Here is a 24,550-nt window from a genome sequence, read left to right on the forward strand (position 1 = left end):
TGTGTGTGCTGGAAAGCTATTCTTTCCTGCACAGGGGGGACTGTTTTCATGTGGAAGTGTTACTACATTTTCTCTTACCTGTGGTTCCGCTGGTAAAACACACAACACTAAGATCTTCAGGCTTAGGAGGCTAGAGGGAAAAAGCCACACAAGGTCATGAGTAAGAATTATGTTACTTATTGGTATGTACATAAACTTCCCAAAGTGGAATGAACCATGAATTCCAGTTGGAAAGACAAGATTGAAAAAAAATCTGCCAGCCTCCTCTACTAGCAGCTGTGGCAAGAGGTGTGTTCAGAGAGTAGTTCTGCAAGTTTATGATTGTTTCACAAAAATACTTACAACTGGTTCTCTGATGTTGTTTTTTCCCAGCTCCTGTATTAGGGAGAAAATACATGTTAAAGACATGCAACGACATTAAATCAATAGGTAATTGCATTACAAATGCAACACTTGGGTTTGTGTTGCCTTTTGATGCTCTCTCTCATTCAGAGAGAGATGTCAGTCTTCCTCAATTTAATACACACAGGCTTGGAAAAGCTGATTCCTGTGGTTATGGAAAGTAAGGCTCTGAGTGTGTGGAAAGCAATCAGAACTACCTAAGGCATTTGGAATATTCATCCCATTTGATGTGGGCCACATCTCTTTACATTTGTGCACCATGTGTGGAAGATTAAGCCTACTGCTGGATTGTCAAAACAGCCAGTGATTTGCACTTAGGCTTTTGATTAGACTCAACTGTCAGCTTTGCAGTCTGATAAACCCTGTTAGAAAACCATTATGAATTAAGCTAAGGAAGTCTTCAGTTTAATTCATACTAACTGTCCACAACACATGGACACAACTCTAGTCAATGCTGTGAACTCTGCAATTCCATTTGGCTAAATATATCAAGTATCAAAATGACTACTCAACAAGATCTCAGGTGCAGGCATGACAACTGGACAATGCTTACATTAAAGTGTCATTGTTGCCAAAGAAGGTCCAGATGTCTAACTGGCAAGGTATTCCTCTGCAAAATCAAGCAGAAGCTTTAGTCACCTACCTCAACCTCCTGCAGTGCTAGAATTTCAACTCCCACTTTAGCTCCTCTGTCCTTGAGCTCTTTATCAAAAAGATCCATGAGAATTATAATCTTCACATTTGGGGTCTTTTGTTGCTCACAGTTCTCAAGCAAGAGCTTTGCCTTCTCAGGCTTGTCACAGACCACTATGCTTATGTCAGCTACAGAAAAGAAATGACATTTCAGAAGTCTATTTAGAAGACATGAGGCTAGTGACAGCTCAGTAGCACATACAGTTAGAATGTAGCATTTGTTTGTTCTAAACCCACTTGCAGTTCATATAGAGTCAGTGGCTGGCTTACAGTGCTAAGAAGATTCCTCCTGCCATGGCCAAATGATTCTACAGCTAGAATCTCAACTTTGGACAAAGTGAGGGCAAACACTGATGAACTGAAGCCAAATATATTCAGTCAAAATCAAGGCTGGCATTTAAACTTTTGCAATTGCCAAAAAGGCTCATAATTGTCCCCACTCATTGTTCAGGTTGAGTCATCTTCCTTAAATCTAAAGAAATTTAGACCTATTTGAAAGAGGTAGCTAAAATTGAGTCAATTCCTCAGCATCCCAGCATGTGCAAGAAAGGTCTATGCAATTATGAAACAATTTCCTCAGCAGAGGAATTGCATTTTCCTGAACAAGCTGGTTTCCCATTAACCTAGTAAGTCATAGCTGTGTAGTCCCAAGGCAAGACCTGTTTGCAACAGTTGAAGTGATCTTGCTTGTGAGCTTGCTTGGCAAATCCTCTTTATGGGTTGGAGGGTTGTGATAGCAGTGGGCATTTTTTGCCCCCCCCCCCCTAAGACTGGGGGAAGTTTGAAGCTATTAAAAGCTGTCTCCAAATCTTCTTCCATGATGGCAGACTAATTGTTGCTTCTGTTGAGCAACAGGCTCTAAACACATAGATTAAAGAGATTTAGGCATAAGTCTCTTTATTAGGCATGGGGTTGGACAAGACAACCTCCAGATGTCCCTTCCAACTGCTACCATTCTGTAATATCTTTACCCCTCCCCTCCTTCACTCTTTACAGCCTACAACTTTAAATCAGAGACACACAGCTAGTCTTAATTTGCCATGCTTGTCAGTATTGCCTGATTATTCAGCAGTGTGGGAGTTAAAGATTGCAGTCTCAGATAGCAAATAGCTGCCCATTCTGATTTCAGGATGGTCCACAGGATCTAGCAAGTCTTCAGTGGACTTGCCTTCAAGACACTAGAAAGCATGAGAAGCCCACTGGCTTCTTCTAGGTACTAAACCATGTCCTCTGCAAAAGAACTTAATTTACAGGAATTGTCTATAAATGTATAAGAGCAGTAAGGTTCAGGCTACTCTGACTTTTGCATCAAATTGCTGTGAATTTCAGTCTACTCAAACCAAAGTTTCTTAGAGAAAGCATTATGAAATAGTGTAAGTCAATATTTACCTTGGTTAACAATATATACAATGGCATCTTGCCCCAGAGTGTCATAGAGTGGAACAGCAACCATGGAGTAAGTGTAGCAGGCATACTCTGAAATGATCCACTGAAGAGAGAAAACAGTGCATCTCACAAGACAGGATTACCTGTAGATGTCACAGAACTTGACTAGCCCATGTACACATTAGTAGTGGGGTTTGTGTAAGGAGCATGTCCTTGAGATTGTAGTGAGGGGTCAAGATCATCATATTACATGAAAGGCAGGGTATGTGCATAGTCAGCAACAAGGGGTCTGGAATAGGAAAAGCCAGTTGTGATTGTTCCTCATGTGGTCTTAAGCTATTTAAATACAGACCCTCCTCTCTCCCAAGGTGCCAGAATATTCAATTTGTTGCTTACCTCTGGCCTATTCTGAGCAAAAATACCAATAAAGTGGTCTGGTGATGGTTTGCATCCTTTTTGCAGCAGCCCTGATCCCAGGTGTTGAGCTCTGTCCAAAACCTGCAAGATTGTTTTCCCTCAATTGAGCACCACAAGACAGTATCCCAGAGTAAATCGTCCAACATGTACAATACTCACCTGTTTATATGTCAGCCACTGATAAGGTTGCTTGGGCTTTCTGTAGCCTAAACAGTTGCCATTTCCTAATGGGAGAGTTCACAGAAGCCACTGTAAAGCTCAGTGTCTGAAGTTGTGTAGCACTTGAATGCAATACTTTGGGGAACATTTTCAGTCTGTCATCCAGCTAACTGCATGGAATGCAGTGTCTATAGTTAAGTACTCTGCCCAAACCAAGACTGTAGAGCTGTTGACTTTAATCCTTAAAAGCAATACCTCAAAAGTTTTCCCATTTCACAGCTCATGTGAGATTGAAATACCCTGCAAACTATCACATACTTCCACACATGGGACCCCTGAAGTCACATGTACACAAATGTTTTAAGCCGGCAGTAATTTTACACTGCAATGCAATGCACACAACACAAAACAGAGATCTTTCCCTCCAACTGTCTGATGCTTATATCCACTCATTCTTCACTGCTTTACCATCTTAAGCCTCTCATGTTTTTTTCCTGCCCAGTCTGCCAGTTAAGACCATTTCTACATCAGTGGTGAGGAAACAAATACGTATGGCCACTTGTCACTCCACCCCACAGAAGGCTAGGAAAGCTTTTGCTAGGCAAGAGGTAAGGTGAAAGAGCTTGAAGTAGTTTAATTTACTTGTGACAGGCAAGTACTACCTGGCAGATGCAAAGCTTACCAGAAACATGCATTCCTCTTTGGAAAACTTCATACAAGGTTTTAGCATCTTCAAAGTAATAAGAAACCAATTTATTGTCTGTCAAGAGTGCACTTCTTCTGGCTCCTCCCTAGGAACAGAGCACACTTATGAAAGAGTGCAGAACAGATGCAATGTCCTTTGTTCCTCCACCATTCTCCCAGCAATCCCCTTTAAAGCAATTCAGTATTGTTAGGGAAATATCTTTTTCCCTCCTGATTTTGATCTACTCAGTCATCAGTCATATGCAGATGAATTTTCTAGGTAGCCTAAATTAATACTGAATTAGAGGTTATTACTGAGTACTACCACTTGCCTATTCACATGAAGTGTAGCACTAGCCTCAAAACTGGTGCAAAGCATTTAAAATACTGAAGGAATTCAGTGGTGTCCAAGGCCATCTGGTAAAAATCCCACCTAACCCTGTTGTCAAGAGCTGCTGTTTGTGGCTCTCAAGTGTCTTAGTGGCTTCCCTTCTCTCAACCATACTGTTCAGTTATACACCTGTGAGAGAAGACTATGTATATCAGAAGAGTTTCCATTGATGCCCAGAATCAGAATAGATCAGTATTCAGATTAAGCACAAAATTAGTCCATGCCCACAAGCAGAGTAAGCATTACCTCAATTCCTACTGACTGCTTGTTCAAGTCAACAGGAGGCAAAAGAGGTTTTGGCCTGCTTATCACCCACAGGATGATGCCAGCTCCGAATGCTATAAGACTAATCAATGCTGGTGTTGGGAGCGGTGAAAACAAGACTTGAAGTATCCAGATCATTGTGCTGGATCAGTGGAGCCAGAGCTGAACCTGAAACAAACAGGAGGTTTAGTGGACATGAGTTAGAAACACTCACTACTTGTAAGCCATGGTTAGTTAAGTAGTTTGTTAAGCAATACCATAAATAATTTCAGCAGTTTGACCCTAAAGGCATAGCCTAAACCTGCCACAATAATGAAGCATGCTTATGCAATGCTTTAAGACTCTTAAGAGATCTCAAGTCACCTGCCTCCCATTAATCTTAACCCATGCTGCATCCACCTCCACAAAAATCTGAAGCTTGATGAAGTCAGACAAGGGACAGATGTAAATTCTTTCTACTCAGGAATCAAAATCTGCCTAGGGACAACCAAGACGTAATTCCCCAAATTAAGTATAACCAAAACTTGCCAACACTTCAGTGATATGAATAATGGAAGTAAGAAAACTCCTCAGTATTATAGCCATCCAATTGGAGGGGCTGTTGCTAAGACATTAGGGACATCACTAAATCACATATTTGTTACAACTACATATATCAGTCTGCAGGACAAGGATCATCTTCAGCAGCAGCTCTTACTGGAAAGCAGTGTTTATGCAAGAAAATATTTCAGATGGTGAATCATATTTAGCATGAGATATGGCACAAGTCAAAACTGTGAAAGTCACTTTCCACTAGGATGTAGTGAAGTCAATGTCTGCTGTCAAAGTTTAGCTGGGAAATACAGGAGCACTTCTGTTGCTTGCATCCTTCAGAGTCTCTTCCTTCAAGGGCAAGGAAGCAAAACCTGAAAACGCAGGATTTCTTATGAGAGATGGAGATACCTACCTTAGCCTCCTCCCTTGGAAACAAGTATTTTAATCTCTAAAATGTTCTGGTATGTGTAATATTGAACAACCAAGACAAATCTACTTACAGAATAGAATCATAGAATCAATAAGGTTGGAAGAGACCTCAAAGATCATCAAGTCCAACCTATCACCCAAGACCTCACAACTACTAAACCATGGCACCAAGTGCCACGTCCAATCCCCTCTTGAACACCTCCAGGGATGGTGACTCCACCACCTCCCTGGGCAGCACATTCCAATGGCCAACAACTCTCTCTGTGAAGAACTTTCTCCTCACCCCAAGCCTAAACCTCCCCTGGCGCAGCTTGTGACTGTGTCCTCTTGTTCTGGTGCTGGTTGCCTGGGAGAAGAGACCAACTCCCTCCCGGCTACAACCTCCCTTCAGGTAGTTGTAGAGAGCAAGAAGATCTCCCCTGAGCCTCCTCTTCTCCAGGCTAAACAATCCCAGCTCCCTCAGCCTCTCCTTGTAGGGCTTATGCTCAAAGCCTCTCCCCAGCCTCATTGCCCTTCTCTGGACATGTTCAAGAGTCTCGATGTCCTTCTTAAACTGAGGGGCCCAGAACTGGACACAGTACTGAAGGTGTGGCCTAACCAGTGCTGAGTACAGGGGCAGAATGACTTTCCAGTGACTGTCCAGTGGCTGTTTCATCTTAATCAACTCAGTTCTCACCAACATATCTTTGCTAGTATCTAAATGGCTGTGCAGGATGACACATCACACTTGGCAAAGTGAATAACCTCAGCCTTTGAAATTCCTTCAGACAGAATCTAGTGACTTGGTAGTGAACCTAGTCAGTACATAGTATGCCAGCTAGCAACAAACTACATCCTTGTACAAGAATACCAGGTGTTCTGGAGCAATGGGCTCTAGTGATCCTTCAAGTAAAATCTGAAGCTGAAGGTATTTTCCACACTGTCAGTAAACTCAGCCAGGTCTGTAAGTCAGAATTCAGGTCTCTGATCCCAGACCGACCAGAATTAGATTGCCTGCATCTGGTTTATAGATTTGTAGTTTTCAGTGGCTGTGATAATCAGCAATCTTAACATGTTCCCTGGTGAGGGAAGGCATGCCTTGCCTGGTCAACATCAAGGTAAGAAAGGGTACCCCAGAAAGGGTCTTGAAGTCCAGCCTGCCAAAAGCATGTCACCTATATAATCTGAAAAGTGCCAACTCCCTAGACCTCTTTTCTACTCTAGGCCTTAGTCAGCATGTACCCTTCAAACTCCTGACCTTGAGTTCATGCATTAAGAGTCCAACAGAACTGTCCTAGAGCAAGGCAGGCAGAAACTGCCCTTGGCACTCTGCAATGTCAGTTCTAGTCATTGGGGAGGGACAAACCTGTTCTTTCTGCAGCGGTAGATAAATGACTGAAAATCTTTCCATCAGAGTATTCTTGTCTCCTCACTGACTCACACGCAAGGCAGTTGTGGTGGGTTGAAAATTCCCTCCCAACATTAAATTTGCCAAGAAAAATTTTTAAAGGCGTAGCCTAAAAATATCCCAGCAGTTCTTGCCAAGCCATCTAGGAAAACTGAACATCAGGCCATGGAGGATAATGATGCTTGGAGCAGAGAACACAAAGTCCAGAGAGAACACCCAGTCAAATTGAGAAAAGCCTGAAAATTACTAGATGCAGGAAAGCTTTTGCCTTTGGATTCTGAATTAATTCCATAAGTCTCTTGCACGGAGAGAAAGAGAATGTAGACAGTAATCTAATCCCAGTGTAATTTAACCAGCATCCCTATAGCTAGTCAAGGATCATTTTCAGCTAAGCCAAACAAGTATTTAATTTAAAGAAAGTCCTGTTAACAAGTTCATCTCTAAAGCCTGAAAAAGTTCATTTGCTTCTTGGTGATGTGCTTGGTTTTAAATTACCTGTCTTCATTAGCCTGCTTGCAGCACTAAATGAGACCATACATGTGGGAGTCAAAACCCTAGCATCCTTCAGCGCTACAGAAGCTTGTGTTGTGTCAAAAGAAAATCACAGACACCCAGGTCTTGTTTGCAATATACAGAAAAATGGTTTTGAATTCCTCTGCTTTATCTACAGAATAGTCATAGTGGTTTGCTTTTGCTTTCCAGCATAGGGTGTGTTATTCAAGCTGTGGAAAGGCTGTCAGCAAATCTGCCTCAGTTCCCAGCATTAGGACAGCCATTTCATAGGATCACAGAATCATACAATGCTTAAACCTTCTACTGCAACTATTTGTTGAATCCCAAGTCATTGCTAGCTAATCACCTCCAGTATCCTCCAACAGCCACTCAAGTGGCTCAGAGCAGAAGAGCCAGCAGAGAGGACAGGAGTTTGTACTTGACAATTTTCTGCCCATGGGAAAAGAAAAGCTCTACGTTAGATCTTTCCCATGGAGCGACTACAGCCATATCCAAATGTCCAACACACACAGAATAACTGACCTACAAGAGCTGAGTGAAAACTCAGCTCAGCATGAGACAAAGCCACAACATTTTTAACAGACATTACCTTGAGCTGTAGGGCAAGTCTGAGCACCAGCTGCTTTCTCACACATGAAAGGGGCAAGGACAGAATGCCAGAACACCCTGAGTTTTGAAAGGCTCAGCTCCCTGTTAGCACAAAAATACACTGCTCAGGATGTCACAAGCAACCTGTTAGGCCTCTTGTGCAATAAGATGCTGGACATTTAAAGTGTGCTTATGTTGGCTGACCTGACCAATGGTCAAGGATAAGGTACACTAGGCTCCAGAGTGCAAAGGCTTAGTTTTTATCAGAAGAGATTACAGTGATACCATTTACAACCTTGAGTTCAGGAGTACATGTTCTCATTTCTACTGTACCCCTTTCTTCCCTCAACCTCTTGAGAGATTAATTCACTAGCTATTCACAGTTATTCTGTATTTTCTCCAAGTTTGGACATGATCCCCACCAGAAAGTGACTGAGCTCTGTACTACCAAGCACCTATCTATGAAGAAAGAAATCAGTGCTAACTGCATCACAGAGTTCTTTACAGACATCAAAACAAACTCTGATACTTGCACAATTTCAGGAGCAATGGTCATGCAATACCTGGGAGAATGTTTTCTGAAATTATATTCTTTGTCTCAAGTTCACAGTTTGTATATAGAATAGAATAGACTAGACTAGACTAGAAGAATAGAATTAACCAGGTTGGAAAAGACCTTTGAGATCGAGTCCAACCTATCATCCAGCATTATCTAATCAACTAAACCATGGTACCAAGCACCCCATCAAGTCTATTCCTAAACACCTACAGTGATGGTGACTCCACCACCTCCCTGGGCAATCCATTCCAATGGCAAATCTCTCTTTCCATGAAGAACTTCTTCCTAACATCCAGCCTAAAACTCCCCTGGTACAGCTTGAGACTGTGTCCTCTTGTTCTGGTGCTCGTTGCCTGGGAGAAGAGACTAACCCCCACCTGTCTACAGTCTCCCTTCAGGTAGTTGTAGAGAGCAAGAAGGTCTCCCCTGAGCCTCCTCTTCTCCAGGCTGAGCAATCCCAGCTCCCTCAGCCTCTCCTCATGGGGCTTGTGCTCCAAACCCCTCTTATGCTTTTGAGGCGATCATGAGAACTTACTGATGCAGATCAGTATGCTAACATTGACTCTTTCCAAGTAGGAACCAACCACACAGAGACCATTAATTATTTAACTGCCAGCAGCTCACTGTTCACATTTGCTTACACAGTGCAGCTCTTCCCTGGTGTCCTGCAGATGTGAGCCACTATGCCAGTTCTTACTCCTCGGAAGCATTACATCCCATCTTCCTCCAGCAGCAGTGAGGAGAAGTCTTGTGTTCTGCAGGGTTTAGGAACAGCTAACTTTTAGCATCCAGAGAGAAGCTAAAGTGTAAAAGCTCATATGCTGAACAGTGCCACGTAAAAACCACAAAGCAATATCCACAGTAACTTGCACTAAGCCCAAGATACACTTTATAGTTCAGCTTTGCTTTCAGAGTACCTCTTATGAGAGTCAAACAGTGCAAGTACCCTTTGATCTTGGCTGAGAAGCACTCTGCTAGAGGGTGGGAAAGAATGAGACCTTAGTAACTTACTTTCAGGAAGCGTAGTGCCCTGTGGTTTTGGCCTGCACCTTACAGGCTTTTTCTGGGCCTTGCTCATGAAGCCTGCTGAACTTGAGCTTCCAGTCTACTTGAAACAGAAAAGCCTTTTTTAATGAAGAATTTTACTATGTCTGATATTACTGTCCTCCACTGAGAGGGCAATGACACCATAGCACTACTTAGGACTACAAGCCCTAAATCAAAATGCTAAGCTTGACTCTATTCTTTATATAACGTTTTCTCCTGGAAAGCTACCTTCTCACGAAGACAGAATGTGTTCAAACAGCCCTTTAAAGTTCTGAAATGGTTTAAAAATGGTCAGTACTATGGGTGCTGTTTATCCTCTTAGATAATACAGGATCACATTCTTGCAAAAGATGCCTTCATCAACACTGTGTTAATAGGAAGTTATCTCTAAGACACACAACCAGCATGATTCAAAGAGCTAGAACTAAAGCTCGACTTGAAAATGCAGATATAACTCTTTAAGAAAGCTACATGCTTGTATTAAAATTTTATATATCTATTAATGCCTTTTATCACTATCTACTATTATATATAATTTTGAAGAGCAAAGAGCAAACATATCTGAACTTAACTCAGCCTAAGGTTAATATCTAACTGATAGCATGCTACCAAGAGATTCTATCAGATTCCTGAAAAACTCCTTATGTTGAGCCTTGCAGCTAATCCCTGCACTTGCACATAGGTTATAGAATCATAGAATCATAGAATCAGTCAGGGTTGGAAGGGACCACAAGGATCATCTAGTTCCAACCCCCCTGCCATGGCCAGGGACACCCCACACTAGATCAGGCTGGCCAGAGCCTCATCCAGCCTGGGCTTAAACACCTCCAGGGACGGGGCCTCGACCACCTCCCTGGACAACCCATTCCAGGGTTTCACCACTCTCATGGTAACGAATCTCCTCCTCACATCCAGCTTGAATCTCCCCACCTCCAGCTTCATTCCATTCCCCCTAGTCCTATCACTACCTGAGATCCTGAGAAGTTCCTCCCCAGCCTTCTTGTAGGCCCCCTTCAGATACTGGAAGGCCACAATAAGGTCACCTCGGTATAGTATTGCCTATGTGAGCAAAACCAAGTGAGACCACAAACAATGAGACAAATAAAAACAGAGCTTCATTACTTACACAAGAAAAATCTCAGAGCAAATATAGAGATGAGAACCAAACAAAAGAGTTCAAAATTCCTACCATTTTGAAGATGGGATGAGAACCCTTTTTTCCCCCTCTCAAGTAGAAGGGAGGCTTACCAGGAGAATGTAACCCTAAAAAGTAATTCTCATGCTAAAACCTGCAGCTACTTCCCTCTTCCCAGTTTAAATAAATCAGCAAGCACAAAAGCATGCCGGGAGCTTGTAAGTGGGTGGAACTTGCATGGGGGAACTGAAGGGATTAAGAGGAGAAAATAAATAAATAAATAAATAAAGTGCCTTGGAGGAAGTTGCTGAGTTGTTGTTTTTTGCTGATGAAAAGTGCTTGAAGCTTGCACATTTCTGAAGAGCTAGGTGAAAAGTAGATCAATGTCTTTTGAAATCATAATTGTCATTTATTGTTAACAATCTATTTGCTGTGCTTTTCTCTGAGCATAGACTGTGCTCACAACACTAGCAATTTTCTCTAGAGGTGTGTGGGCATTAAGCTGAGCAGAGCTTTGTAGCCTGTAATACCAACAAAATGCTGTTTGTAACCTGCTTGCTATGGGCTAGATCCCTGATTCTGCTGCTGCTTCAATCCCTGTTTCTGCTGCTGGTTTTAGTTTATTTGGTTTTGATGGGTTTGGGTTTTTATTGTTGTTGGATTTGGGTTTTGTTTGGTTTTGGTTTGAGAGTTTGGTTGGTTGGTTGGTTTGGTTTTCTTGTTCCTCCCCTCAAAGCTACCTAGTTCTTTCAGCTGTGGTATAAGTTTTTCTATATGCAATTATTTGCACATGGTAACAGGAAACCATGTTTCAAACCTCAGTTTTGTTTCCTGTGCTGACAGGGATTTTCTTTCTGGCTTTACTGTTGGCATTTCTTTGCTTAAAGGTCTATAGCTGCTGCAGTTTCTCTTTTTCTCTCTGATACTTGTCTAATACAACAAGATTTTTGCTGCAGGTTTGGAGGGATGGAAAGAGAGTAGCTTCACCCATCCATTTTCTTGCGTGTCTTGGACCTCAGAGCTTGGAATTGTTTTCCCATGTAACATTTTGCCCAGCTGAAAGTTTCCCTACGCTGCGTGATTTCAGAATAATCTGCTTATCTGGACTAACTATAGCTGTGATGGAATAACATAGCAGAAACATGCATCCAGAAGACAACCTATCCTGGACCTTGTCTTGCTAAAAAAAACCAAAAAAGAAAAAAAGAAAAAGCCTTTAATAATTGCAGATATGTTTTTATTGCTGCTATAAACATTATGCTGTTCAGTAAAGCTCATTTACACTGTAATTATGGTATTACTTAGTGCTGCAGATATACCTTTAGGGAAACTGAGGCTGGATTCATTGATTTTGCTGTAAGCATTACATGAAGATAAAAAAAGAAATAGTTTCATACCCATTAGGGGATTAAGATGAGCAGTAGGTAGAGCAGGTATATATGGAGTTCAAGTTGTTTCTTTTCATGTTGTCACTGTCACAAAAGGTTCTGCATGAAAATCCTCTTCCTTTGGCTTTGCCTACCACAGTTCCTGTGGCTGTGAGGTTCAGCTTTAATAGTGCCAGTTCAGGTGCACCAGTGTTTAGAGAAAGACAGTGCCCCTTACAGAGAAGTGAAAGAAGGCCAGGCTCCCAGCCAGCCAGCTCCATTATCACCTTCTTTGAGTGACTCTCAGAGGATTTTCTCTTTTCAGATATCTAGCCTTAGGCTGCTATTTTTCCAGGAGGAAAAGAAAAAGCAGTAAATTTGCCCTATCTCTGATCACCTGTTGAGTAGCAATGCTGTGTGTTTCAGATGCATTGACTTTGGCTGCAGGTGTGAAAGAACATGCCCAGAGCACTATCCTTACTGGCCTGCCAGAAGCCCAGCATGTGATGTGGAGGTCTCTGGACTGATAAGGTTACTCTTTATTGCCTGGATCTCTCTATTGCCTCAGTGGGTCTCACAACTCCAACATAAATTGCCTTGAAAAGCCTTGATGAGGATAGCTTTTCCTTAAGACAGGTTCTGTTTAATGTTCATAAATTAGAACACAGCTGATGCTCCTTCCCCAATACACATAAAAAGCAACATGCAAATTTGGAGGCTTTTAATTTTTGATAACACCTCGATGATCTGAATAAGCTCCAGATTCACTTGTTGCTAGTCATTCTCTGCAAGAAAACAGAGCAGTCATGAGCTACTCAACCTTTGCTCATTTTGGTACATGTATATAAAATGTACACCTGCATCTTCCATTCCTGCTAGGGAATTAAGATGAGCAGTAGATAGAGCATGTGTACGAAGAGTTCAAGTTGTTTCCTTTCTGTTATCACTGTCACAAAAGGCTTGCATGAAAGATGGGTAAGATGAGCTTGTATAACAACCCTAAGATCCTGGCACAACATGATCTTTTCCTATGCAAAGATGCCAAAATAGCCCATCTACCTATTGCAAATAGCAGATGATATAAATAAATGAAGAGGAAGCACTGGCTCAGGGTACAGTTTTCACTTCAAGACTTGGATCTAAATTTTGTGAGTCTGTGGGAAGTGTGGGCTTACTTTATTTGAAGAATTTTTGAACTCCAGTTGGTTTTCTTAATGCTAAGAAAATAATAATTCTTCACTGCTCTGCTACCCTTTTCAAGGGCAACCTTCTGGCTTTTATAAAGCACAGTAATGCACAGGGACATGAATAATCTTCTTGGAGCATAAATGGGTTCCTCAGACAAAGTAGTATGGTCAGGACGATGGGTTTAGGACTTGGAAGAGCTGCATGCGTTTTGCCATTTCTCTTGTAGCTTGATTTCTGCTTAATCTTTGTTTCTGATATCCTCTCCATTGTTACAGCTGTAGCTCTGTATACAAGCAAGAGTTTAGAGGTGGCTCCACCTCTGTCATTACACCAAGCACTTCTACCAAGGGAACAGCAGCAGTCTGGTGTGCTATACTTTAAGATCTGTACTTTTAACACATTAGAAAGGGCATCATAGCCAGTTTCTGTGTTCTCAGTTAGGGATTAAGGTCCCATTGTAGTCAATGTTGCCAATGAGCTTGTGTCTATAAATGATGTAGCACGTAACAAGTTTTTACTCACAAGATTTCGAAACCTGTCTCTGATGTAGTAGAATCAAAGGAGTCTTCTATTTCTGGAACTCTGTTTTAAACGTGAGTCTGAATGGGAGCCTGGCACTCATACTCTGTATCTTTAAATAAATATAACTAAGGAACTGATAAGAAAATTGCTTCAGCCTGGATGGTAGTCAGGTTTCAAGATCTAGCCAGTCTGTAACAACAGGGAGTGTTCAGATGGTTGCTCTCACTCAGGCTGTGATTTCTCTGTATGCCACCCTCGAGCCCTAACTTGCCTTTTTAAATACTGTGTAGCCAGTTACACATCTATTGCCTTTAACAGCCCAGAGTGGGAGGAGAAGGGTGCCTTGGATCCAGGCATTGCAACGAATGACGGCTCTTGTCCCACTTGTAGTGCCTCTCTGCAGGAGCAGGAAGCCGAGCACTTGGGGAATGGGCTCTGATCAGGAGACATTTGCTTACCTTCCTTCAGCACCGCGGGAGGGTGGAGGGGCCGGCGCAGGTTCCTTCCTTTGCTGCTTTACAACTCCAAGTGGGTGTTCAAGGGTTGGTGCTTCCTCGACGCCTGTGGCAGGACTAAGCCCCGAATCATCGGTGTGTGGCTTTAATAAAGAGACAACACTGCACCCAGGTAACCTTTGAACCTATTGCAATGCAGGTTCAAAGGTAAAAAAAAAAAAAAAAAAAAAAAAAAAAAAAAAGAAAGAATTATTCCTGATCAAATATAAAGAGCAATTTTGTCTGCTTAGAAATGTTAAGCACACAGTTCTTGCGCAATAGCCTTAGAAGAGAGGAGCAGACTGTGAAAGCCAGCCCCAGCCCTGTGAAAGCTGCACACTAGGGGTTTTCATAGGACTCTCATTTACTCTCACGCATGCATGGGACACTGAGTACGTTTGGTGCCACTGAGAAAAGGTGCCTCTTAGATTGCACTTTGAGCAAGCAAACACTTTCTGTTAGTTTTTGTTCTACTGCTTTGTGTAGGGGCCTCTCCTTAATCACATCTGACTGCTGAGGTGTGGGTTTCCTTTGCAGCTCGAGAGGTCTGTGAAGCAGCGTAGTTCCCCAACTTTATGGTAGTTGGGGTATATGGGAGGCTGGTCATCTTACCATGGTGCACCTGCAAAGGGTATTGTGCATGTTGGACTGTCATGTAGGATATGTCTGCTTCATCAGAGATTTCTTGTGTTAAGTGACTGATTTATCTTTGTCTTCGTCTGTGTAATGAGAGTAACAGAGCTGCAGTGCTTAATGCTGCTGGAGAAAGGCTCAGCTGTGAGGAGAGATACGCAGGCTAGGCTGCAAGGTGGAGTGTTTTGGCTTCACTTCCAAAGGCTGTGGATGTGATCTTTGGAAGAAGTTCGCTTCTCATAATCCAAGTAATAAGGCGAAATACCAAAGTCCTTTCAGCACTCACTTAATACTCTCAGGACTGGTCAAGATCGTGAAGCTTTTGTTGATCCAGACCTAGTTTGACTGGTGCTGAAATTTGATTCCTGTATGATTGAGGGTACATTAATAAAAGTATGACCAGCAGGTGAGCAAAGTTCTCCTCTCCCCATAGTGAGGCCACATCTGGAGTGTTGTGTCCAGTTCTGTGCTCCCCAGTTCAAGAAAGACAGGGAACTGCTGGCAAAGAGTCCAACAGATGGCTACAGAGATGATTAGGGAACTGGAGGATCCCTCTTACAAGGAGAGGCTGAAAGACCTGGGGCAGTTTAGCCTGGCGAAGAGAAGACTGAGAGAGTATCTTATCAATGCTTATAAATACCTGAAGAGTGGCTGTCAAGAGGATGTCAGTGGTGCCCCGTGATAGGACAAGGGACAATGGGCACAAACTAGAACACAGGAAGTTCCACCTAAGCACAAGGGAAAAAAACCTTTGCCTCTTTCTCTGGAGACATTCAAAATGCACCTGAATGCGCCCCTGTGCAACCTGATCTAAGCAAACCTGCTCTGTCAGGGAGGTTGGACTAGATGAACCCCAGCGGTCCCTTCCAAGCCCTAGCATTCAATGATGGTATTTGAAGACTAGAACAATATTAACACTTTTCACTTATCTTAATTATTCTTGATTGGGCTGGGGGAACCTGCCTGTATCAGTGGACATGAATAAAAGTGGAAGCACCTGTGCAACACTAATAATCCTCCTAGACCTTCTGATTGCAATCTCCTTAAAGATTTTTAGAAAGTGTTAGTCTGAGAAAGATGAAAGAAAATGAGTGAGAGAGCTCCAAACTTGATTTAAAGAGACAATATTGTCATGCAAGCGTCTTGGCTGCAGTCTGTGATGCTTCTTCCATGTGGGAAACCAAGCAGCTGATTTAATGCTGTTATGAGGTATGCATTAGATACTAATAATTAGTAGTTGGGCAGATTGCCATTCAGAGTAAGCAAATATTGCTTCACTGCCTCAAAAGAGGTGAAATGACTGACAACATCTGTGGGACTGGCTCCCAGATGCATCTTAGAGACCAGTGCGGGGAGGAAGCATAGCAGAGTCACTTGAGGAGGGAACAAATCTAATTAGCCAAGCTACCTCTATGTGTAAAGCTGTAACTGGTTTCCCCTCTCCACTGTTTCTCCCTGATACATAAAGTGCGTGTCATTTTACCTCCTTTGAAGAATAAATTAGTCCGTGTTGTGGTGTTTTGTCACCCCTACAGTTGCTTCCCAGTAAATGAAGACCATTGATTAGTTCATCATTAAAAAATATTCTGGGAGTCCTAAGCAACTCTGAGCAGTCTGTCATCTGAATATGAGCTGTCAGTGTGCACTTGCAGCCCAGAAAGCCATCAAGAGAAGTGTAGCCAGCAGGTCAAGGGAGGTGATTCTCCCCCTCTGCTCCACTCTGGAGTACTCCCACCTGGAGTACTGCATCCAGTTCTGGAGCCCCTACTAAAGGAAGGATCCGGATGTGCTGGAGCATGTTCACAGAAGGGCCACAAGGATGAGCAGAGGGCTGGAGCTCCTCTGCAATGGAGACAGACTGAGAGAGTTGGGGCTATTCAGTCTAGAGAAGAGTAGGCTTCAGGGAGACCTTATTGTGGCCTTCCAGTGTCTTAAAGGGGCCTACAAGAAAGCTGGTGAGGGACTTTTCATGATGTCAGGTAGTGATAGGACTAGGGGGAATGGAGCAAAACTAGGTCAGTTCAGATTGGTTGGTAGGAAGTTCTTCACCATGAAGGCGGTGAGACACTGGAACAGGTTGCCCAGGGAGGTGGTAGAAGCCTCATCCCTTGAGGTTTTTAGGGCCAGGCTGATTGTGGCTCTGGGCAACCTGATCTAGTGTGAGGTGTTCTTGCCCATGGCAGGGGGTTTGGAACTAGATGATCCCTGAGGTCCCTTCCAGCTCTGACAATTCTATGATATGTGATTCAGGTAGGTTGGGCTCTTGGTCAAAAGTCTTGCTGAATTGCTAATGGTGGAGAACCTTTTTCCAGCATAATATTTTGAAAGAGGGTGTGAGAAAACATGCTCACAAGCCCTAGAAGACACATGGGCTTATGTTCTCTAGTGCAGGCTTATCTGTGTTCCGTGTTGTTTCTGAATGAGTGATGCTGTGGTTTGTGATCTCAGTGACCAAAGCACATGAGCAATAGCATAAAATAGCCCAGATCAGCTGTGGAAACATCACCTATGTCACAGTTCTGAAAAAGAGGAGCTCAAGTCAAACCTACTCACATAGTTGGATTTTTTGTTTGTTTTTCTTTTGGTGGTTTTGGGGTGGTTTTTTGTTTGGTTGGTTTCGGTTTTGTTTGGTTTGAGTTTTTGTTGGGTTTTGTTTGTTTGGTTTGGGTTTTTTTTCTGTAAAAGTTGAAAAATATACTTTCAGTTAATGAAAATGCTGGCAATTTCCTCCCTTGAGACTGAAATAAAATAAGATAGTGTTGGATGACAGGTTGGACTCGATGATCTCAAAGGTCTTTTCCAACCTGATTGATTCTATTCTATTCTAGTATGAAAAAAACAAATGACAAATAAAAATTAGAATAAACCTTTATTAGAATAAACCAAACCAGGTTGGAAGAGATCTTCAAGATCATCGTGTCCAACCCATCAACCAATCCAACCCACCCAAACAGCTAACCCATGGCACCAAGCACCCCATCAAGTCTCCTTCTGAACACCTTCAATGACGGCGACTCCACCACCTCCTTGGGCAGCCCATTCCATAGCGCAATCACTCTTTCTGTATAGAACTTCTTCCTAACATCCAACCTGAACCTCCCCTGGCGCAGCCTGAGACTGTGTCCTCTTGTTCTGGTACTGGGTGCCTGGGAGAAGAGACCATCATCCGCCTGTCTACAACCTCCCTTCAGGTAGTTGTAGAGAGTGATAAGGTCACCCCTGAGTCTCCTCTTCTCCAGGCTAAGCAGCCCCAGCTCCCTCAGCCTCTCCTCACAGGGCTTGTGTTCCAAACCCCTCACCAAGAATTCTTTGTAGGCTAGCAGGGGCTCTGTGAATTGTATCAAGCTAGAGAGTTTTAAACTTTCTGATCAGGTTATAGCTCAAAATAATTTTTCAAAGTATGAATTCTTGACAGAATTGTCTCTATGCATGTGGGTTTTGAGAGTCTGATAATCCAAATTGTCTTTTGCTAGTTTTCATTGAGTTTAAGAAGGACGTCGGGACACTTGAACATGTCCAGAGAAGGGCAGTGAGGCTGGGGAGAGGCTTTGAGCACAAGCCCTACGAGGAGAGGCTGAGGGAGCTGGGGTTACTTAGCCTGGAGAAGAGGAGGCTCAGGGGAGACCTCATTGCTGTCTACAACTACCTGAAGGGGGATTGTAGCCAGGAGGGAGTTGGTCTCTTCTCTCAGGCAACCAGCACCAGAACAAGAGGACACAGTCCCAAGCTGTGCCAGGGGAGGTTTAGGCTTGAGGTGAGGAGAAAGTTCTTTACTGAGAGAGTTGTTTGCCATTGGAATGTGCTGCCCAGGGAGGTGGTGGAGTCACCGTCCCTGGAGGTGTTCAAGAGGGGATTGGACGTGGCACTTGGTGCCATGGTTTAGTAGTCATGAGGTGTTGGGTGACAGGTTGGACTTGATGATCTTTGAGGTCTCTTCCAACCTTGGTGATACTCTGATACTGTGATACTGTGAAAGCTCAGTACTTTGCCTTCTCTGTTTAGCTGAATTTTTCTGTGCTTATCTGAATGAATGAACACCAGTCACATTACTACTTTCAAATATCACACAAGCAATGTAATTATTTTCCCTTTGTGCAATTTACTTGATGTTTGACTGATTAAGAATATACACCAAAAGAGAGCAAAAGAAACTGAAATGAGTGTTCCTTCCAGCTTTCTCACTGACAGCAGGATTCACACAGGCATGTTTTAAATACCTGACAGTGAATGTAAAACTGGGGGATATCCTTGTATGCTGATCAAAAATTATTCTTGCTGAGGTTGTGTAATTGGTTTAAGCTGTGAAGAGTGGAGCTAAAGGTCATGCCTACACAAAGGTGGAGTTTAGTCACTTCTAGGTAACATATAAGAAGCCTTTCTTTTTATTGGTCTTGTGAAATTACTCAGATGCAATAGGTTGTTGAGTGATAAACATGAAACAAACCCTAACCCTTTAGCCTATATAATTGCTGACAGTAACTACTGACAGTAGTAAAGTTTGGTGCCAGTGTAGTTAAAGTGCTTGAATATTTGCAGATGATCCGTAGTGCCCAAGAGCAGCACCAGACTTATTTCTTGGCTGGTATGGCTTCTGCATAAAACTGAAGGATCTGTCTGAATTTGCTACTTCCAAGTTACTATTGACAACCTTGCATTCACCTCTCATTATGAGTGTCCCAGTAAGCGTTTATGGTTTTAAAACCAGATGAAACAGACTTTTAAGATAACTGTATGTTAAATATGCACAGGTATGAGCTGGTACTAGTCACTTTGCAAGAAATGAAAGCGTCTGACATGTGTCTTAATTTGCTGACTCTAAGCATAACAACTATCAGATAATTCTATTGGTTTTGACTGGAAATGATGCAATACTGTGGGTTTGCATTGGTCTATTTGAGATCAGAATTTGTCCCCAAAAGACTAGTTCTTGTGAGCTCCAACATAAAAACAACCAAAAAGTTTGGCATTGAGCACATCTCTTCCATCTAATAAGAATCATAGATGAAAAATTAATGAAGGTATGTCTGCATCATCTCCAACAAAGTAAAACCGTTCTTATCTCAAGAGCACTGAATGCCTTATATTGCATGTTAGCTCTGGAGACCATCCAGAACACTTGCTGCATGGCTGGGACAGCAAGGCACTAATGAAAATCTGTGGACAGGTCTTTTCCTCCTCTAAAGGTCAGTGACATAATGGGGCCTGTTCAAACATGAAGTGGGCAGGTACAATGGATACAAATGAGCTTAGGTCCAGCTTACAGCAACTCATTCAGATTTCACAGTATTGAACTCCTATGTGGAGTCCCCATCCCTGGAGGTGCTCAAGAGGGGATTGGATGTGACACTTGGCGCCATGGTTTAGTTGTCAGGACGTGCTGGGTGACAGGTTGGACTTGATGATCTCTGAGGTCTTTTCCAACCTTATTGATTTGATGATTCTATTCTATGATTCTATGAAAATGAAAACTGCCTGCCAAACAAGAGGATCTGCTGACATGTTGAAGCTCAACGCAGTTTTGTTGTGTCCACGCAGAGCTTGGCTTCTGCATCAACTCCAGACTTTCAAAATCAATCCTGAAACATGATCTGAGAACTGAAGCTTCTGAATCAGTATTTTCATAGCTTGGCTTTGTTATTCTGCTTACACATTTACCTAAGTGTTTTGCTGTACTTAACCTCCCCTACTGCCAGGGTAAAATGTGGGCAAGACCATAACAAAGAAACACTTTGACTATTGGCCATGGAATCTGGAAGTGAAAAACCGGAGCAAATCTTTCTCAGTGACTTTAGACTTTGGATCTAATAAAAGAGCAAAGAAGCTAATGTTCACAGTGAGCAATCTCTGACGTATAATATTTAGATGAGGAAAGTTTAAAGACCACTTGAATTGCCTCTAAGTGTTATCACAGTGCTGTAATTTGTTTAGGTGGTTAAACTTCTGTTGAAACAACCAAGTTCCAGGCCCCGTCCCTGGGGGTGTTTAAGGCCAGGCTGGATGAGGCTCTGGCCAGGCTGATCTAGTGTGGGGTGTCCCTGCCCATGGCAGGGGGCTTGGAACTAGATGATCCTTGCGGTCCCTTCCAACCCTGAATGATACTATGATACTATGATAATATAGATAGCCATGAAGATTTGATTTGTTAATGTCAATCCAGAGAAATGTAGATGAATATGAGAGCCAGGAGATTGTTTTTTCGGTTGGTTGGTTTTTGTTTTGAGAGACAGCACTTAATGATGATGGAGCAGTAAATACATTGGTTTGCTAAGGTGTCTGTTGCAGTCCTTCATGTGTTGTGTTTTGAGTTCAGCTCTTGTTCTAATATTCTGAGGAGCCCTAATTTGAGTTTCATCTCTAATTTAGAAACTATAATATAGTGGCTCTTTCTTCATTTGAGACTAGAGACAATTGATGTTGACTAGGTGCCATTACAAACCAATGCAGAGTTCAACTGTAACTACCAGCCTTTAAAATACAGCAGATCTGCTTATATCTACTGTTGTTGGAACAATGCAGAATGCCTATAATGTTCTGAAAACTTTTCTTTCTACCTGTGCTTCAGTTCAACCCTTGATTGAGTCAGTTTTGTCCCAAAGGCCAGGGTGAGTATAAGAAGTGTGGACTTTGTAAGATGCATAGATTTCAAAGGCTAAAGAATGATGCTGTCTGATGAGTACTGGCATGATCTTTAAATTCCAAAGTGACTGTATGTATTTCTATAGGAATCTGTGGCAACAGTCCACTGGAGGTAGTATTTAGCAGGTTTTTTTTTATCATCATGGTGCAAGATCACAAAAAGAGACATTGCTTTAAATCTGGCTTTACAGAATCACAGAATCAACCAGGTTGGAAGAGACCTCCAAGATCAAGTCCAACCAGTCACTCAACCCTAACTAATAAATGAGACCATGGCACTAAGTGCCTCATCCAGCCTTTCTTAAACACTTCCAGGGATGCTCACCCCAGCACCTCCCTGGGCAGCCCATTCCAATGGACAATATCTCTTTCTGTGAAGAACTTCTTTCTAAGATCAAGTCTAAACTTCCCCCTGCACAGCTTGAGACTGTGTCCTCTTGTTCTGTTACTGGTTGCCTGAGAGAAGAGACCAGCCCCCACCTGGCTACAACGACCCTTCAGGAAGGTGTAGTGAGCAATAAGGTGTCCCCTGAGCCTCCTCTTCTCCATTAAATTATGCCTCTCTTGTTGAAGTTCCTTATTGCAGTGAAGGCACTTGTGTTTTGGCACCTTAAAGTAGGTTCAGAATGTAAGGACTGTGTTTGAGGTCATTTCAGTAGCACACAAAGCTTTCAGTGGGGTTGTGCTGATAAAATGTCAATTTTTTGCCAGCTGAAGCTACTGAACTTGAAACAAACAAACAAATAAAAGCAGTACTATGAGTGTATATTTCAGTTCAGGGAAATACATGGAGAAAGAAGGTAGTGATATTCAAACTCAGTCAATCAGTATTTCCTATGGCTAAGTTATAACCCCTGGGTCATGTTTAGAAAGGGTTTGGAATGAGGTGAGTAAATGCCTTTGCCTACCTGATTAATCAGCATGTGATGTACGGGTGTGTGACGCTCTACAGCACAGCTATGGCAAGTACACTGCAACCACTGCAAGAGACTCACAAAAGGGATGAATGAAATGGTTTTTGCTTTAGCTACAGTAAGTGTAATTCTCAAAAGGCACTTCAGCCTGTGGTAAGTCATGAAAAATCACTAAACAAACTTGTCATGGTGAGCACTTAAGCACAGACATTTTACTTGACATTCCATTGTGTTCAGTGGGGCTTCTCCTGTATTTCAAGCTAGCATGTTTTCCAGATTTAAGTTGCTATGGATAGAGAGAGGTCACAGCAATAAATATGTTATTAGAATGGGGATTTTTCTTGGGTTATGATGACACCATAAGTATATGCCAATGTAGGGTACAGCTGATCCTAGCTTGGCTAGGAGATACATTAGAGGATCCCAACTTGCAGCTCATCTTGCAATGATTTTTATAGCAGATGAATTCAAGATAAAACACATCACAAATTTCTACACCTTGTATGACCTTGTGGTTTGAATTGCAATCACCTAATTAGTTTTGATTGGTAACAGTATGAGATCTTATCCAGAAACCCACTGAGATAACTATTGATGTACTGCTAAGTTACCTCAAGACCTGTGTCCCAGCCCAAAATGATTTGGAGAGGGCCTACTGCTCATGCTGCAATCACTTCTTCAAAGATTTTAGGCCTTAGATGGGGCAGATGGCTGTGTTTTGTCAGAGCCTATTCAGGACAAGCCCAGGGAGATTATTTGGATTACATCTGTTTTGGAGCACATGAGATACTTCATGTCAACAAGATAAATTGAGACTTGGTCACTACATCACTAAACCATACTGGATTTTTTTTTTCCCCTTGGTGTCTAATGAAGAATATGCAGTGCTTAAAACTGTTAAAAAAGGGGGGTGGGGTGGGGGGGTTGGGGGGAGGGGAATAGGGGACAATACTAAATAAAGAGAATGCAAGAGAATAGAAAATATTCATGCTGGTCATGAACATATAAGCAACCTATTCTGCCTTTTGTCACCTGTGGTATTGGTGAAGGTCAAAGAGAATTGTTTGGGCAGGAAAAATGCTTGGAGCAGCCATTGGTAGCCCCTTTCTGCAGGACACTGCTGGTACCCTGAGCAACCCAGAGGACATCCATTTCCATCTGCTGCATCTCCTGGATCTTTTGCTGGTATCTGAAGTTGTTTACCTAGATTGCTGGAGGATTTGGAACTTCTTCAACTGTTCTGGTTGCATTCAGTTTCAAAGCAAATTAAACCACTCATCTTCCATGAAATGCATGTTGTGTCTCTTGGTCAGTTGAGCAGAGGGGGATGTCCAGTACTTCACAAGGCTGCATATATTCATTCAGTTCTTACTGGAGAACCAAGGGAAATATTTGAAAAGCAAAGAAACAAAAAAAAGACCCAAGCAAATAAACCATAACTAAGATTGCTGTTGTTCTCCCCTATCACCTGCCAGACTCTTCTGTCCAGGAAGAGAATTTTTACCTTGCCTATATTACATATGATGTAACTTCTGGCTGAGACGGAGAGAGATGAATATTAACACTGAGGCAATCTCACACTCCACTGCTAGTGGTACTTGCTTCACCTCTCAATTACTGTTACACTGCATCTCATATACCCATTTGTTTTCTTTCCAGCTGAAGTGTGATAAACAATACATGACAAGCTGTAAAATCTGACCTGCCCTGAGTTGCAATATATATTGAGTCCAAACAGACTCAGGATTCCATTGAAACAATTAAACCAAAATGCTCTGATTAATTAGCTGGGATTTTTTGTTTGTTTGTTTGTTTGTTTGAATTAAGATCTGGTGACAGACAAAGAAGTTGGAGCCAGCAGAGTAGAATGAGGAATAAGACAAAAGTGTCTGAGGCTCAGGAGTACTGCCACTTGGTAACAGCAACCAAGACCTGCTGGTCTCAGTGTGCCTTCAAGGCCAAAGAATGGCTCCTGTCTGTTACAGTGATGCAGTAGCTCTTGCTCTGATGAGCCTTGCCAATGCCATGGCTAATGGGCCAGATACCTTCAAGCTTGTGGTGTTTCAAGCATGTTGGCATGCTTCCTACCCACGTGGTAGTAAGAAGCTGGGTTTAGCCATCCAGATTGCCATCAACACTCTAATTTCAGACCAGTCATTCTTTGGTAACTTTATCCTGGCTTTTTTTTTTTTTTATACTGATTGTTTG

At 42.5% G+C, this 24,550-nt stretch overlaps 1 protein-coding gene across 1 annotated transcript in view; it reads right to left on the reverse strand.

Annotated features, from left to right (window-relative positions):
• ACSL5 (acyl-CoA synthetase long chain family member 5) overlaps positions 1-23,703 on the reverse strand; it is a 32,106-nt gene extending 8,403 nt beyond the window's left edge. The window contains exons 1-10 of the mRNA XM_068139378.1: positions 22,337-23,703; positions 14,124-14,305; positions 4,379-4,564; positions 3,740-3,848; positions 3,058-3,122; positions 2,878-2,979; positions 2,485-2,584; positions 1,046-1,224; positions 343-375; positions 79-130 (exon numbers count right to left, since the gene is read on the reverse strand). Of these exons, the coding sequence (XP_067995479.1) occupies positions 79-130; positions 343-375; positions 1,046-1,224; positions 2,485-2,584; positions 2,878-2,979; positions 3,058-3,122; positions 3,740-3,848; positions 4,379-4,534 (796 nt within the window). The 5' untranslated portion in view covers positions 4,535-4,564; positions 14,124-14,305; positions 22,337-23,703. The remainder of the gene's footprint in view (positions 1-78; positions 131-342; positions 376-1,045; positions 1,225-2,484; positions 2,585-2,877; positions 2,980-3,057; positions 3,123-3,739; positions 3,849-4,378; positions 4,565-14,123; positions 14,306-22,336) is intronic.
• Positions 23,704-24,550: the final 847 nt, after the last annotated feature.

The sequence above is a fragment of the Melanerpes formicivorus genome, unplaced genomic scaffold (genome assembly GCF_026170545.1).
Source record: "Melanerpes formicivorus ecotype bairdi unplaced genomic scaffold, bMelFor1.0.p_v2 SCAF_6, whole genome shotgun sequence".
NCBI lineage: Eukaryota > Metazoa > Chordata > Aves > Piciformes > Picidae > Melanerpes > Melanerpes formicivorus.